General features: G+C 41.2%; 1 protein-coding gene across 1 annotated transcript; it reads left to right on the forward strand.

The window, feature by feature from the left end:
- Positions 1–2,667: 2,667 nt before the first annotated feature.
- cnga1a (cyclic nucleotide gated channel subunit alpha 1a) lies at positions 2,668–13,216 on the forward strand. The gene is given in 8 exon segments (XM_034188162.1): positions 2,668–2,796; positions 2,926–2,991; positions 3,101–3,151; positions 3,219–3,368; positions 3,443–3,547; positions 3,872–3,978; positions 11,426–12,036; positions 12,117–13,216. Coding segments are annotated over 8 exon segments (2,169 nt in total). The 5' UTR covers positions 2,668–2,725; the 3' UTR covers positions 13,125–13,216.
- Positions 13,217–14,077: the final 861 nt, after the last annotated feature.

Raw genomic sequence — 14,077 nt, forward strand, 5'->3', positions numbered from 1 at the left:
CATTTGGGACCACAGCAGCTCATCTGAGACTGAGTCTCTACACCCAAAAAAAATCAAAGGGAATAATGTGATTATTAACCATCAGATGACAAAGTAAAACCTCTTAAATCATTCTAAAGTCAGTTTTAAGCAGAAACGAGGCGATAATCAGAGAATCGCTACCGATGCTTTGAAATGACGGAGGCGCAGTGAACACAGCAGGAGCAGCCCATCATGGCTGCTGTGGTGCTCCAATCGCTTCCTCCATCTTTTATTATGAAATAATGCTGAAATTATGTGGAAATTACTCTTATACAAAAGCATCAGATATCTGTTGCTGAGATAGATGATGACTAGAGTGCAGTTTAAAGCAGAAAGAAGGTGATAATCAGTGAACCGCAGCTGACATGCAGAAATGACGCATGCGCAGTGAAGGCAGGGCAAACAGATTTTTAGGATGGGCCGTTCGGTCGGTGACATCGGGCCTCTGACCCTGTGGCCAGAGAGTCTTATTAACTGTAGGGGAGTGAGATTTACGGATTACCACATGCACAGCGACTCCTGCTGGCCTCTGTCACAAAAACACTGAAATGAAGTGTTGGAACACATTTAAATTCACATTAAACACTGACAAGCACTTTAGACCTGTTCAAAATGTCAAATGTTACAAAATCTTTTGGGCCACATGTTGTTCTTGTTCCACTAATAAAATAAAAGATCTGTGGCAAATGTTATTGTAATCGGTCATTGTTTAGGGGTCCCCCACAAAGCAACAATTTCCCCAAACAAACAATGTAGTAATCCAGTAATTCCAGTAATTTTTTCCTCTTGGTAACCAATCAACCACCACTTTTTGCGCTTAGAAGCATCATATGTACCTATAAAAGAAAAATAATGCCATCAGAGTCTTCTACCGTTAGGGTGACAATGCGTTGCCAGCGGAGGGAGAGGAAAATATGTCACTCTGGGGGACCTCTAAATCTTATCTGATTGAGTTCAAATTTGGTCTGCACCTATAAAACCCCAAATGGAACAAAAACAACATGTAGCCTGAATTCTCTCACAACTTTTATTTTTTCACAATGTAACATGAACAGCCCTAAAGCATTTGCATACTTTGACTGAAGAAACCATACTTATTTCTTATTTATGAATTATGTTGTAGTAGATTTTCTTTCCTCAATATTTTGAGGCAGTGGGGCCCTAATGCTCTTCTACAGACCAGTAGCCCCTGGTAGCATCCCAGCAACATTCTGGATCATCTACATGAACATTCCTGTAATGTGGGGAAGCCTCATTGGTACTTTAATGCAATGTTCAGGTAAAGGCCCGGTCACACGGTGATAGCTGAACGAAGGATAAAAAGTCACAAAGTCACAAATCGTCGACAAAAAGTAGACGAATGATCCTTTCCAATCACCGAAAAGCCTCCGAATCAAGAGCGCAACAGGGAACAAAACAAAACCGAAAGTAACAAAAGAAGAATGAAGCGAATGTTGACCTTAATGCTTTGAACAAAATCAAAACAAAACATTCACGATGATGTGATTGACAGCGGGCATGAGACCGAGCGCAGCCAGCCTTATCCTCATGTCTGCAGTACTTGCAGGTGTGGGATCTGGTTGGCTTGACAACAGGTGAGAGATCTTGTTTCCCTTCACAACAGCGTGTGTGCACAGGCAACCCACTCTCATAGCAAGTCGGCATTCAGCAGCACGAAATATACATTAATCTACTGGTTTGTGATATTGTCACGAAAAGCACCTCATTTTCATCACGGCAGCACGAATTCATTCTGTAATGGCTGCATGAAATTAAAAGTGAAGGTGGTTATAGTTTGGGTTGGGGGAAGGAATAGGGTTAGGTTATGGTTAAGGTTAGATTTGGGGGTAGGAGTAGGGTTAGTAACAATGAGTTAAAAAAAAAAAAGTCATGAAAATTTTAATCATTTTGTGACGGGAGCACAAAAAAAAAGTGAAACTGGGCTGGCACAGGCAGGCCTGCCACAAATAGCTGGAACGTGCATAAATAGTTATGGTAGTTCATAAAATTTCTTACCGCTGTTGTTTCTGTATGACAACGTTGCTTTGCGTCCCACACATGGACGAGTCATCAGCAATACAAGGATGTTATGTGCACCTCATCGGAGCTTTAGTTATTGATCCATTCAGATATCATCGATGTTTGTGCAATACGGCAGACTTGGGAGGTTGGATGAAGTTGGACGACAATGAAATGGAATGCTGATGTTACGGAAACTATGCAAATGATAAGGAATCATCAAAACAGAAAGCAAAAACTAAATGTGGACGAATTAAGGTTTTTGGGATTTGTTCACATTTTTCAACAGTTTGGAAATTGTGATGAAGCGCCAGCTGCAGGAACAAAGACGATGTAGACGAAAGTCAACATAAGTCCAGATTTCTTGTTTTGTTTTGGCTTCTTTGTGCTTCAGTGCCATGTGACCAGGGCTAAATACCACCTGGGGACACAGGACCATACAGTCCATAAAATAACTGAAATGGTGCATTTGAATGGGACTACAATAACAACAGGCTTTTACATATTAATACTTTCATGACTGAGATTTATATGTCCACACAGCTTTATAACACTGGCAAAAAAAAAAAACGTTGTGCAAACCATTTTAGTCATGATGGTACCCCTGGTAACCTACTTTATTCATCTTACTTTTGGGGTAATTGTAAGGATCTGCTTTTATTTTCCACAGATATTTTTTGCTGCCATGACCACTTCAAGCACTTTTCCCCACTTCTGGGTGCCACCTGACATCACACCACAAACTGAGGACGACTTGTAAGCAAAACCACCAAAGAAATGCCAAACCACAGAGTGAACGTTTTTCATGAAAAGATGATGAGAAATAATTACAAAGACTTGCCGGCTCTGTAAAATTATAAATTTTATGATCTGTCTTTCTTGCAGAAGTCCAACACAATCAAACCCTTATAGTCTGTTCAATGTGAATAACAGCAACAACAATGAAGAAGAGTAAGTACAATAAAAGGGTCACCAATAGATAACTCCTGCCTTCAAAAAACCTTTTTGTAAGTCGTTGCAGGATCGCAATTACATGCACTAATTATGTTTCTTTTTTCAGGGAGAAAAAGAAAAAAAAGAAAGAGAAAAAAGAAAAGAAGGAAAAGAAAGTGTAACCACTTTACTTAACTTTCCATTTTGACACTTTAAAGAGCCTTTAAAGAATATTTGGTCGTCAGTGTTCATTAATGTGTTGAACATTACAGAAAAAAGGAGAAGGAAAAGAAAGAAAAGGAAGAAAGGGAAGCAAAGGAAAGGGAAGAGAAAGAGAAGAAGGAGAAGGAGAAAGAAAAGGAAAAAGAGAAGGAAAAAGAGAAGTAAGTGGATCAGTCAGACTGTGAATACTTTAACCCACTGATTGTATTTACAATCTGTTTAATCCATTCGGAATTTCTTTTTCCAGGCCCAAAGAGATATTTGTCATAAACCCTGCTGGGAATTTATATTACCACTGGCTGTTCATCATCACGTTGCCAGTCATGTACAACTGGACTATGATCATCGCCAGGTGAGCAAAACTCCATTTTTAATTTGAATTTGGATCCAACTGAGAGTACAAAGGTGTTGCAAATGTCTGTACTGAACCACACACTTGTTCCTGCTGGTTACACTTTCATTTTCCTGCTGGTAGACTTACTTTGGTTTAATTCAAATTTACTGCAGTGAATGAACACATTAGTACCTGTTAGTGTGGGAGTCATGAGATAAGCACCTCATAATAACGGCAGCACAACAGGAGATCGCGGCACAGAAAAGGAAATGTCTGCAGAAGTGCTCATCATTATTAATTTACGTGCCACTCGCTGTGCATGGTCTTTTTCTCCTTTGGCAGGGCCTGTTTTGAGGAGCTGCAGCATGACTACATCATTTACTGGGCTATTCTGGACTACACATCAGACCTAATCTACCTTGCTGATATGGCCTTCAAGGCCAGAACAGGTACAGTAAGTCAAAACATACCAAGCTTTAACCCCAACCAGGGAATAATTACACTGGTCTACAGCCAAAATGCTTCTGAAATAAAGAGTCAAACGTGACTAATTTTGGGCCACGGAGAATAAAAATGTTGTTTGAAATTGTTGATTGGCTGTAGTTTTAAGAAATGTTATTGCTAGTAAGGATTAATATATAACCCTTTTGCTGATTTTTAAAATGTTTCAAAAAGAGAACAGGTGAAATATTATACAAACAGTCAGAGAAACATAAAAAAGACCTATGTTTATGATTTTTCATGAAAACTCTACTGTTAACACAATTTATACCACGGTCAGTGAGAATTCCATGTCTAACTGGCGTGCATTATTTTCGTGTATACGCACACGTAGTTCGGCGAGTTAAGTCACTGTAATATCACTCTGCTCTGGTAGTCACCACAGCAACGCGCAAATCAGTTGGAAACGCGATAAAACATGGATTTCCAAGTGAATTTTTTTTATTTTTGGCCAAAATAAAACGTTTGAGGAATGAAAAGAGGAGGAGAGCAAACGAGAAGAACAGCAAAAGCAACGGCATAAAGATTCAACATCGGACGAACTGGACAAGATTGAAGATGGGAAAGAAGAAGAGAACAGTTGCCAAGGATGAAAATATCTTGAGACTGGCATAAAATACTCCCAAATACTTGTGCATTTTTATCGGGTTCTGTTAACTTAAATAAATATTTGTGTGTTAGCTCACTGTGTGCGACCATGGCATAAGCGGATTAAACAACTCGAAGTTGTGCATTATACGGTTTGAATGCACTTCGCAGAGTCTAAAACACCACGACACAAAGCAGAGTGGTGTTACTCCGCGAAGTGCATTCAAACCGTACAATGCATGGCTTCTTGTTGTTTAATCCTTAGATAATTATGTAGACACAAAATGTAAAACCTTGTATATTGGAATATCAGGAGCCAATTAGCCATTGTTATTATCATATTTGAATTCAACATGCCAAAATCCATAATAAATAGCACATTTTATTTCTGAAGCAGACAACTTCTAAATATTTGTATACCAGTGTTATTGTTCTATTTTTTAACCATTATACTTATTCAGCTGAAATTTCATGTAATTGTTACCTATAGAGGTGTCCTAAATTTTACTTAATTTTGATCCAGTTTGATTAAATACTGTGGATGTCATTATATTTTTTTCTTACGGGGGTTTGATATAATAGTATCTGGTTGGACTCTAAAGGAAACCGTGTAGGTTTGTGTCATTTTGTTTAAATAACTACAGCACTGTGACAGCAGTTTTCCTTCAACCTATATTACAGATATTTGCAAGAATGGCCTAAATAATAAATGTTATGTCTTAAAATCAAGAAGTTGTACAGAGTAGCAAATTTCACTGTGTACCATTGAGGGTTAAAATCAGCTTTGAAGCAATATTCCAGTCAGGTCAGGCGTGGAAGCATGTACAAGTGTTGCCGAATTGATAACACTACTGTTTGGAACCAATGTTGGCCCACCCAGACAGACCACTGATCCATCTTCACCCCCTCTCCCAGTCCAAAAGTAGCAACTGATCTGTTGGAGCCAGGTGTGGGTGTCCTCTTTTCTTTTCCGTTTCTGGGGTCCTCATTACTGAAGAAACAGTGTGCTGTGTCCAACGCAGTCTCACGGCAGTGCATGGCAGCATTACGAAAAGTACATTAATCTATGGGTTTGTGATGGGGGCATGAAAATGGGCCACGTTTCTTGACAGGGGCATGAATTCATTTTGTGATGGGGCACGAAATGTGGGGTGACGGGGGCAGGGTCGGGGGATTACGGCTAGGGTTAGGAGAGGGTAGACATTTAGGCTATGGTTATGCTTAAAGTAAGAGAAAGAGAAGATTATGAATAGCAAATATAAAAAAGTGTCACAAAAATCCGGTGCTTTTTGTGATGGTGGCATGAAAAAAATGTGAGACTGGGCTGGTTGTTTCATGCCCCGGGAAGCATGCCACATGGCCATAGTGTTGCAGGTGGCATACCATCACAATGCAAGTACTTTGCCTTGTTTGACTAACTGCTCACAAATGGCACAAAATCGCCCCATTAGTGCTCAGATTCTTCAAAGAGACCACATACCAAAGACATCCATTCATGGCTTTTGGTCACATAGGACTCTATTTTGACAACAGATGCAAAAATGAGCAGTGCAGAAGGTGCAAGTTCATGTGGGGTGTGTCTGATCACACTTTGCTATTCCACCAGCAGGAAATATGGCATTATAGTTAGGCACTGAGTGCAAAAGAGTTGGAGTTACACTCTTCATTAGGCATGGCCATAATGTAGCCCATATGTGATATGTGTGTAGACAAACAAACACATCTACACCCGCACACACACCTATGGACAAATTAAAGTTTCCAATCCACCTAACCTGCGTGTCTTTGGATATGGGAGGAAGCCGGAGCGCCCAGGGAGAATCCGCGGAAACATGGGGAAAACACGCAAACTCCACACAGAAAGGCCACAGGTAGGAATTGAACCCATGACCTTCTCGCTGTGAGGCAACAGTGCTAAACACTAAGCCACCATGCTGCCCAAATGTGAAGCGAGATCTTTTTCTTTTTGAAAGCTATATCTAATCCTGGGCATAATTGGGCGGGATTTTGGTTCTAGCTTTAAAATCAGGTCAGTTATGGCGAGGGAAGCCATAACTTGGAAAATGATGATATATTCTTATCAAACAAACATGTTGGTTGTGATGTCAATTGAAGATAAGGTCAAAGAAAAGGTGAAAATGAGCAAGACATTACTCATACAACATCCATTATGCAGTATAACTCTGTAGTGTGCAACTATTAAAAACCTAGTTTACTCAGCAACATAACCACACACACACACACACACACACACACACACACACACACACACACACACACACACCACACACACACACACACACACCACACACACACACACACACACACACACACACACACACACACACACACACACACACTTTCTCTCTTTCTTTCACACACAACCAAACAGGGCCACAGTTGTTTTTCTGAGCCAAAACCGATTTCTGCCAGAATGTAAATGTGTTATAATTAATGTTTTCCATAATGACTGGGTGCAGAGAGATTTGTGATGTGTAGGTTGTGGTATTTAGAATTTATCAAGCAACACAGAGTGCACACTCTGTGCAAAAGCTTTATCTTTCAATGTAAATAGCTGTACATTACATTTTAAAAAATGAGCAGGCCAGACTTCTGTTTTTGGGCCGGCCTACAAGTGTTTGTTGCAATGCATGCTGGGAACCCATGGTGGAAAAGACAGAAAAAAGAGAGAGACAAGAAAAACAATTTCAACAGACACTGAATGCATCAGAGGGGGGTGTGCACGTGTGCGTGTGTGTGTGTGCAGAGACTACCCTTACCAAAAAATAGTACTTATAAGTATAGAAAAAGTAAACTAGAAGTATACTTGAAACATACTTGCATATACTACTTTTTGGTAAGGGTATGTATGTATATAATATATACATATGTCTGTATACAATCCCAATTCCAATGAAGTTGGGACATTGTGTAAAATGTAAATAAAAACAGAATACAATGATTTTTAAATCCTCTTCAACCTATATTCAGTTGAATACACCACAAAGACAAAACTTTATTGTTTTGTGCAAATATTTGCTCATGTTGAAATGGATGCCTGCAACACGTTTCAAAAATGCTGGGACAGTGGTATGTTTACCACTGTGTTACATCACCTTTCTTTCTAACAACACTCAGTAAGCTTTTGGGAACTGAGGACACTAAATGCTGAAACTTTGTAGGTGGAATATTTTCCCATTCTTGCTTGATGTACAGCTTCAGTTGTTCAACAGTCCGGGGTCTCCGTTGTCATATTTTGTGCTTCATAAAGCACCACCATATGAAGCCACGCTGTTGTAACACGTGCAGAATGTGGCTTGGCATCGTCTTAATGAAATAAGCACAGACGTCCCTGAAAAAGACGTTGCTTGGATGGCAGCATGTGTTGCTCCAAAACCTGGATGTACCTTTCAGCATTGATGGTGCCATCACAGATGTGTAAGTTGCCCATATCATGGGCACTAACACACCCCCATATTATCACAGATGTTGGCTTTTGAACTTTGCGCTGGTAATAATCTGGATGGTCTCTTTCCTCTTTTGTCCGGAGGACACAACATCCATGATTTCCAAAAACAATTTGAAACGTGGACTCATCAGACCACAGCACACTTTTCCACTTTGCATCTGTCCATTTCAAATGAGCTGGGGCCCAGAGAAGGTGGCAGCATTTCGGGATGTTGTTGATGTATGTCTTTCGCTTGGCATGGTAGAGTTTTAACTTGCACTTGTAGATGTAGTGACGAACTGTGTTAACTGACAATGTTTTCTGAAGTGTTCCTGAGCCCACGCGGCAAGATCCTTTACACAATGATGTTGGTTTTTAATGCAGTGTCACCTGAGGGATGGAAGGTCATGGGCATTCAATGTTGCTTTTCGGCCTGGCCACATACGTGTAGAAAGTTCTCCAGATTCTCTGAATCTTCTGATTATATTATGGACTGTATATGATGGAATCCCTAAATTCCTTGCAACTGAAAGTTGAGAAACATTGTTCTTAAACTGTTGGACTGTTTTTTCACGCAGTTGTTCACTAAGTGGTGATCCTCACCCCATCTTTGCTTGTGAATGGCTGAGCCTTTTGGGGATGCTCCCATTCATGACACTCACCTGTTTCCAATTAGGTGTTCTTTGAGCATTCATCAACTTTCCCAGTCTTTTGTTGCCCCTGTCCCAACTTTTTTGAAATGTGTTATAGGCATCCATTTCAAAATAAGCAAATATTTGCACAAAAACAACAAAGGTTATTAGTTTGAACATTAAATATCTTGTCTTTGTGGTGTATTCAATTGAATATAGGTTGAAGAGGATTTGCAAATCATTGTATTCTGTTTTTATTTACATTTTACACAACGTCCTAACTTCTTTGGAATTAGGGTGTTGTGTGTGTGTATATATATATATATATATATATATATATATATATATATATATATATATATATATATATATATATATATATATATACACACACACACACACACACACACACACACATTTTTTTAAGAAACAGAGTTTGGCTGCCTATTAGAAGCAGAAAAAGTGTTGATCAGTTTTCCATCAAAGAAGCAGCTATGCATACTATGTACCCTATCTTTCTTTTTCCCTGTGATTTACTTATTTATTTATTTTTAAATCTTTAAAAATTAAGTGCGCTGTGCTGATAATGTTCATGATCACAGGGCATTTGCCCATTTGCTGCACAGAGGTACGTTCTGCTGCAGCTGAAACATACTGCTGTGGTGCTAGTGGGAAAGATGGCGTTCTTATGAGTGGGGTGTGTCAGCTCTACACACGTATCAGACCACAGACTAGTGCAAACATAGAATGCATCACCTACAACCTGCTGAGGTGAACTCAGCATATCAAGCAGAGCGCACTCTGTGGCACATGCGTCTTTGAGGGACAAAAGAAAGAAGATTAAAGTAATCAAATTTATCCTGTTGTATGGAATTTAGAGAACATGTAATATATCTGTAAATTATTAATTACTTAATGGGAATTCTGCTTTGCCAATTTTTAGCCTGCCCCACCTATACCCGTAATTTTCTCACCAAGCTTAACCGCACCCACCCATCCCGTGGGTCAACAGGTTGACCTGTGCATCATTAAAGGAAGCATGAGGAGTATCACTTGCATTCTGAGGGAACATCAGCTTAGACGTTTGGACCATGTGGCATATTCCTCTGTGTGTGAGATCCAGCACAGAGGTGCCTAGGTGCTGAGGACTCCAGTGATGGAGAAGGCCAACAGGACACCAGCATTTCACCTGGGCACAACAGATGGATGGTTATTTTAAAGATGTGTGGATGGACTGGTTGTCTGCCTGGGTCATTGCCATCCAGGACGCAAAGTAGTTTCATTGTGTTGTACGAGGTCTGTGAGAAAAGTATCCGACCTTTTATTTTTTTCAAAAAACATATGGATTTGAATCATGTGTGATTGCATCAGCCACGCTTGAACCTTCGTGCGCATGCGTGGGTTTTTTCACGCCTGTCGGTTGCGTCATTCGCCTGTGAGCAGGCTTTGTGTGAGCACTGGTCCACCCCTCTCGTCGTTGTTTTATTGCGAATAAATGTCTGAACGATTTGTAGCTTTGCTGCATCAATTTTTTTCCAGAAACTGTGAGAGACCTCCAGGTGGACACCGTTGGGAAAATTAATATGGCTTTCAGGGACGACACGCGGAACTCCTCCGCACGTCTGTCTCAATGTGCCGAAAAAGTGCTGATGTCCACGTCTTTTCACAATTCCTGTGCTAGTCAGACGACATACCGGATCAAGACAGCGTCCAGTTTAGAAATGAACGGCACATTCCACTGTTACAGGAGTTTTTGTCATGGAAAGAGGGGCGGAGTTCCGCGCGTCGCGGTGGAGCCGCATGGCGCAAAGCAACGCCGTGATGAAGCCTCACAGGACATGTTGGGGCATGTCCAGCGCATGCTCAATTTCTCGGATAATCACACGACTGAAAAGCAACCGACAGCCGTCTGAAATCCACCTGAAAGTCGTCCTGTGAGACCAACACGGAGGTGGTTTTGTGCCGCGTAATGAACGGCTCTGTGGCGCGTCCCTCCGCTTTATTTTCCATGAAAAAAACTCCTGTAACAGTGGAATGTACCGAAAAAGTGCTGATGTCCACGTCTCCTGCCTTTTTGTGAAAGTCAGACGACGTCCCGGATCAACAAAGCCTTCACGTTGGAAATGATCTGGTTGTTCCAGCGGGGTTGGAGCCTGTCGATCGGCGCTTGGAGAGCAGCGCGCTCTCAGCAGTTGTGGGCGGTCTTTAAACCATCTGGATCACTCCTTAATCTGTGTAATCCCCTAAAATCATCCCTGAAAGCCCTATTAATTTGTGTCCACCTGGAGGTCTCTCACATTTTTCTGGAAAAAAATTGATGCAGCAAAGCTCCAAATTGTTCAGACATTTATTTGCAATAAAAAACGACGAGAGGGGTGGACCAGTGCTCACACAAAGCCTGCTCACAGGCGAATGACGCAACCGACAGGTGTGAAAAAACTCACGCATGCGCACGAAGGTTCAAGTTTGGCTGATGCAATCACACTTGATTCAAATCCATATGGTTTTTGAAAAAAATAAAAAGGTCTGATACTTTTCTCACAGACCTCGTACATGGGATAAAGTGCAGCACCTGTGCATGCTCCCAGATTTGACCTTGAATTTGTTGCTTGAAAGTCCCCTACAAATCTATTATTATTATTATTAGCATTTGGAATTAATGTTACTGTCAGATATGTTGTTGTTGTTGTTGTTGTTGAATGACATCTGCAAAACTAATGAATGCAGGTTACCTTGAACAAGGCCTCTTGGTGAAAGACAAGAAGCTTCTACAGGACCGTTACATGAACAGTTTGGAGTTCTGCATCGATGTAATCTCCATGCTCCCAACTGATGTCTTCTATTTCTTTGTGGGACTTGACTATCCAGAGATCCGCATCAACAAGCTTCTTAGAATTGGTCGCATGATGGAATTCTTCTCAAAGACAGAGACTAAAACCAATTACCCCAACATATTCCGCATTGCAAACCTAATCATGTACATCCTCATTATCATCCACTGGAATGCCTGCTTCTACTTCTCCTTCTCCAAGTCTATTGGTTTTGGCTATGATGAATGGGTGTATCCAGCTCTTGATGATCCAGAAGAACCTGAGTTTGGGGAACCCATGAGGAAGTATGCGTTCAGTCTCTACTGGTCCACACTCACCCTGACCACCATTGGAGAAACCCCACCACCATCGCTGGACTCAGAGTTTTTCTTCCATGTTATGGACTTCTTAGTTGGAGTCTTGATCTTTGCCACCATCGTGGGAAACATTGCCACCATGATCTCCAACATGAATGCTGCCCAAGCGCAGTTTCAAGCTCGCATTGACAACATCAAACAATACATGCAGGTAAATGTCACTCTTCTTTTCCACTGGAAAAGACACAGGTCTTTGATTTGACTCTGAATGCTCTTTTACTTTGTTTCCAGGTGCGAAAGGTCAGCAAGGAACTTGAGCTACGAGTCATTAAGTGGTTTGATTATCTGTGGAATAATGGCAAGGCACAAAATGAACGGGAGGTGCTCAGGTATCTTCCAGACAAATTAAAGGCTGAGATCGCAATCCAGGTTCACATGGAGACCTTAAAGAAAGTCCGTATTTTTGCAGACTGTGAGGCAGGCTTACTCATTGAGCTCGTGCTCAAACTTCAACCTCAAGTATTCAGCCCTGGAGACTATATCTGCAAGAAGGGTGATATTGGTCGTGAGATGTATATCATCAAAGATGGAAAACTGGCAGTTGTTGCTGATGATGGCGTTACACAGTTTGTTGTACTGGGAAGTGGCAGCTACTTTGGTGAGATCAGCATCCTGAACATCAAAGGCAGCAAAGCAGGCAACCGACGGACAGCCAACATCCGAAGTATTGGATACTCAGATCTCTTCTGCTTATCCAAAGATGACTTAATGGAGTCACTAATAGAGTACCCAGATGCCAAAGGCATGCTGGAGGACAAAGGCCGACAGATCCTAATGAAGGATGGCCTGATAGACTTGGACCCAGCCAACATCAAGCCTGAGGCCAAGGAGCTGGAGGAGAAGATCAATCGTTTGTACGGTATGATGGATCTGATGCAGGTCAAACTAAAAAAGGTTCTGGGAAATTATCAGGCAGCTGATAAGGCTCTCAGAAAGCGCATCTCTGATCTGGAGCACCTGACAGGAGAAGAAGTAGAGGATAAGGATGAGGAAGAAGAAGGGGTGACAAAGGATGGCAAAGAAGAGAAAAAAGGTGATGAAAAAGAGGAGGAAATTGGTGATGAGAAAAAGAAAGAGGCAGAGAAAAGTGAGGAGGGAAAGGAAGAGGAAGGAAAAGCTGAGGAGGAAAAGGAAGGGAAAGAGACAGGTGAGGAAGTCAAGGAAGGTATGGAAAAAGGTGAAGAGGTAAAGGAAGAGAAGGAAAAGGAATCAGAAGTCACAGAAACAGAGACAAAATAAACAGCTAGTGTACAATACAAGAACGTGCTACAGCTATGAAAATTGTATCCCAAGTGGTCATGGCAACAAGACACTCTCAGCACGCTAAACCGTGGCACTCCGACACTGTGAGTATTTATTACCATATTTGTGTATTTGTTCAGTACCTCAAGTACTAAAGCTCACTGCAACTGACAAGTCAAAACTGACATCTGCCTATGGGAGAAAATGTTTCATGATAAACAAATCACTGAAGACTTGTCTAGGTCTTATTTCCAATAAAATTCCTTGTTTGGCATAAGATTTTACATACCTAAGATGAAATATGCAAGGCATACAGTACAAATCAAAAGTTGGATGCAGTGTGTCTCAAATTTGATGGGTACTGTACATATTGGTAATCTGAATGTGGTTGCCAAACATTAGACTTGCCCTTGTTTATGGTGCCATTGCATCTCTGGAAGTTAAGTATGTACTGCAATACCTACACTGTTACTACCTACTGGGTTCATTCATAGCTGCAATGCCACATACTCAATACTGCCTATGAGCTGCTGCTGAAATGCCTCATACCTGCACACAGTTACAGTTTAAGTGACACTCCTCTTCTGACTGGCTTCAACACCCTTTGTTGGTGAGGAAAAGTATACAGGTTTGACTTTGTGGATGATGCTGTAATATTTGTGGAATTTATGGATACCTGATTACAGCAGCACTGAGGAAACTGAGCAAGGGATCAGAGTGTCTAGGTTTGCAACAATTCCGAATCAAGATTAAAACCCAGGACCTCCTGGCATCAGGCCATCCAAAATGTATTTGTGCTGAACTTGTAGAGAAATTCACGTTTCAGCAGGGACATTGATGTCTGTGTGTTGTCGGCCTCTGATATCGAGAGACACATGGGAAGTTTTTATGGAATAATGAGGTCACTGGACAAAGTTGTTATTTTAGGGTCTGCCTCCTTCCTCTGCCCC

Source organism: Thalassophryne amazonica, chromosome 15, assembly GCF_902500255.1.
Source record: "Thalassophryne amazonica chromosome 15, fThaAma1.1, whole genome shotgun sequence".
NCBI lineage: Eukaryota > Metazoa > Chordata > Actinopteri > Batrachoidiformes > Batrachoididae > Thalassophryne > Thalassophryne amazonica.